The sequence below is a fragment of the Aureococcus anophagefferens genome (genome assembly GCF_000186865.1).
Source record: "Aureococcus anophagefferens unplaced genomic scaffold AURANscaffold_35, whole genome shotgun sequence".
Taxonomy (NCBI): domain Eukaryota; class Pelagophyceae; order Pelagomonadales; family Pelagomonadaceae; genus Aureococcus; species Aureococcus anophagefferens.
The window spans coordinates 161,841-164,504 of record NW_008705593.1 but is presented as its reverse complement, the minus strand read 5'-3'; the positions used below and the strand labels follow the sequence as shown (position 1 = coordinate 164,504).

Sequence of the window (2,664 nt, the reverse complement as noted above, 5' to 3'; positions counted from 1 at the left end):
TCGACGCCGCGCGGCGCCGCGGACGCGCGGCGCCAGGCGCGGAAGGCGGCGCCGACCGCGCGGGTCGCGCGCCGCGCGACGACGCGCCGCGCCGCCGCGCCGCGGGTTGCGCGCGCGGCCTCGCGGACCGCGAGGGCCTCGGCCGCGGCCGCGCGCCACCGCGACACCGCGGACGCGGCGAGGTGGCGGCCGACGAGCCAGTCGAGGCGCGCGGCGCCGACGCAGGCGCAGCGCACGGCCTTGCGGAGCACGGCCTGGACGACGCGGAGCCGCCGCGCGCACCGCGACAGCTCCGACGCGTCGGCCCGCGACGACCGGTCGGCCGCGTCGTCGGAGCCGTCGCATAAGGACGGCAGCGCGAGGCCGTCGCCGCCCGCCCGCCGGTCCTCCACGAGGCCGTGCACGAGCTCCAGGAACTCGCGGTTCTGCGACGCCATGCGCGCGTTCTCCTCCTGCAGCAGCGCCACCTCGCTCCGCAGCGTCCCGACCTCGGCGCGGAGCCCGGCCCGCAGCGGCGGCCGCTTCGCGGGCGGCTCGAAGGGCCGCGCGAAGCGCGCCATGGCTGAGGTGGAGAGCTCTCGCGTCACGGAAGGCCGAAGCAGTCGTAGAGCACGGCGCGCCGCGTTGCGCCTCGCATCGTCGGCGCTCTCTCTAGCAGCCCCATCTCACAAAGGCCACCCGAGAGAAACGTTTGAGCAACATGCAGTACATCTGTACTGCAAGTCCCACGAGCTGGAGCTCGTGAGACTTGCGCCTCGACGCGTGGCAAGCGCCCGCCAGCGCGCGCTCGACGACGAGCGCTTTGCACCGACCCAGCATCGACCCGCACGACTTCGATGGAAGCGCTCGCGAAGGTGGCGGTGGCGGTCGCCGTGCCCGTGGCCCTCTACACCTTCTTCCTCAAGCAGTCCGGCGGCGGCGACGCGCCCAAGAAGGCGCATCGCGGCAAGAAGCACAAGAAGAAGAAGGACAAGGACGACGCGCCGGCGCCCGCCGCGGAGCCGCCGGCGCCGGCCGCCGCCGCCGCGGACGACGACCCGGCGCGCGTCGCCAAGGCCGCGCCGCGGCGCAAGAAGGCCGCGGCCGAGGCGGCGCCGCGCGCGGCCCGGGCGGCGCCGAGCGCGCCGGCGGAGCCCGAGTACGAGGTCGGCGCGCGCGTCGAGGCGCGCTACGAGCACGGCGCCGAGTGGTTCGCGGGCTCCGTCGTGAGCTCGCGGCCGCTCGGCTCCGGGCGGCGGTCGTACGTCGTGGGCTACGACGACGGCGCGCGCGAGAGCAAGGTCCTCGCGGACCGGCTGCGGCGCCTCGGGCCCGCGGCGCCCGCCGCCGCGCCCGCGGCGGCGCCCGCGCGCGGCGCCGCGCCGGACCTCGACGGCCTCGTCGCCTACGAGAAGCCCGGCGCGACGCCCCCCGCGGCCGCGGCGCCGGCGACGACCAAGTTCGCGGACCGGCTGCAGGGCAGCGTGCCCAAGCCGCGCGGCGCGTCGCGGCTCAAGAAGGAGCGGAACCGCCTCCTCCGCGACGACGACGAGAGCGACGGCGAGAGCGACGACGAGAGCGACTACGACCCCGACGTCATCCTGTCGGAGGCGGACTGGAAGCAGGCCGTCGCGCGCAAGCCGAACCGGCCCAAGGTCGCCCGGGAGCCCAAGGCCGCGAAGCCGCCGGCGGCGGCGGCCGGCGCGAACGCGGAGAAGAACCGCAAGAAGAAGGAGGCCGCGAAGGCCAAGAAGCTCGCGCTCCGCGAGCACCACCGCGCGACGCTGTGAGGCGGTAAGATCGGGGGCTGGTCGACGCTCCGGGAGATTGTCGTACGAGTGGTATGATGGCTTTTTACGCCAGTTAGCCGCGGCGCAAGGGAGGAATCGAAGGGAGGGCACTACACAACGCGCTTCGGGGCCTAGGGAATTGTGATCCGCGCTCAGGAGGCGGGCTTGCAGACCTTCTTGTGCCCCTCCTTCCAGTGTTTCTTTTGACACTCAGCGGAGCAATAAACGACATTCTTGCAGCGGGCGCACTTGCGGTTTTTGCATGGGCGGCGGCACTCGTCCCGCACGCATTTGAACGGCATGATGTCCGTGCCGCGCACCTCCGTGAGCGCCTTCTCGAAGAGCGCTTTGGCGTCGGCCGGAGCACCGCCGTCCGAAACGAGCTCGACGTCGGAGTTGATCTGAAGGTTCCACTCGCGCCCCGAGCGATCGCCGCACCGGCAGATTTGGATGTCGCGCACGAGCGGGCCCTGCGCGCCTCCGGCGCTGAAACACATCATGCCGCCCCCGACAGCTTCGTATGTCCCGTCTCCGTCGAGGACGCGACAGATAACTTCGTGGCATTTCATATTTCTCTGCATCTTCGACATGGACCAGGTCGACTTCTTGCCGCCGTCGCCGCCCATATCTCGCATGGTGCCTGCCATTAACAACTCCTGCATGGCTGCGAAGGACTCGTTACATTGGAGCGATGGCATTTGAGACGACCACAAACGAGGTTTCAAAGCGCTTGATCAAATCTTGGCTGTGCTCCGGCGCTCGCCGGGATCCGCCACAGATTTTCCACCACGGCGCGCCGCAGAAACGATCTTGAAGCTCTACAGGCAGGTACATATAGAACGGTACTATACATAGAACGGTACCCTGGGGATTAAGAGTGCCCGGCGATGCTCCG

General features: G+C 71.0%; 1 protein-coding gene across 1 annotated transcript; it reads left to right on the top strand.

The window, feature by feature from the left end:
- Positions 1-836: 836 nt before the first annotated feature.
- AURANDRAFT_67241 (expressed protein) lies at positions 837-1,769 on the top strand (the record flags this gene model as incomplete). The annotated part of the gene is made up of 1 exon (XM_009042704.1): positions 837-1,769. The coding sequence occupies one exon, from the start codon at positions 837-839 to the stop codon at positions 1,767-1,769; it is 933 nt and encodes a 310-aa protein (XP_009040952.1).
- Between the last annotated feature and the right edge of the window lie 895 nt (positions 1,770-2,664).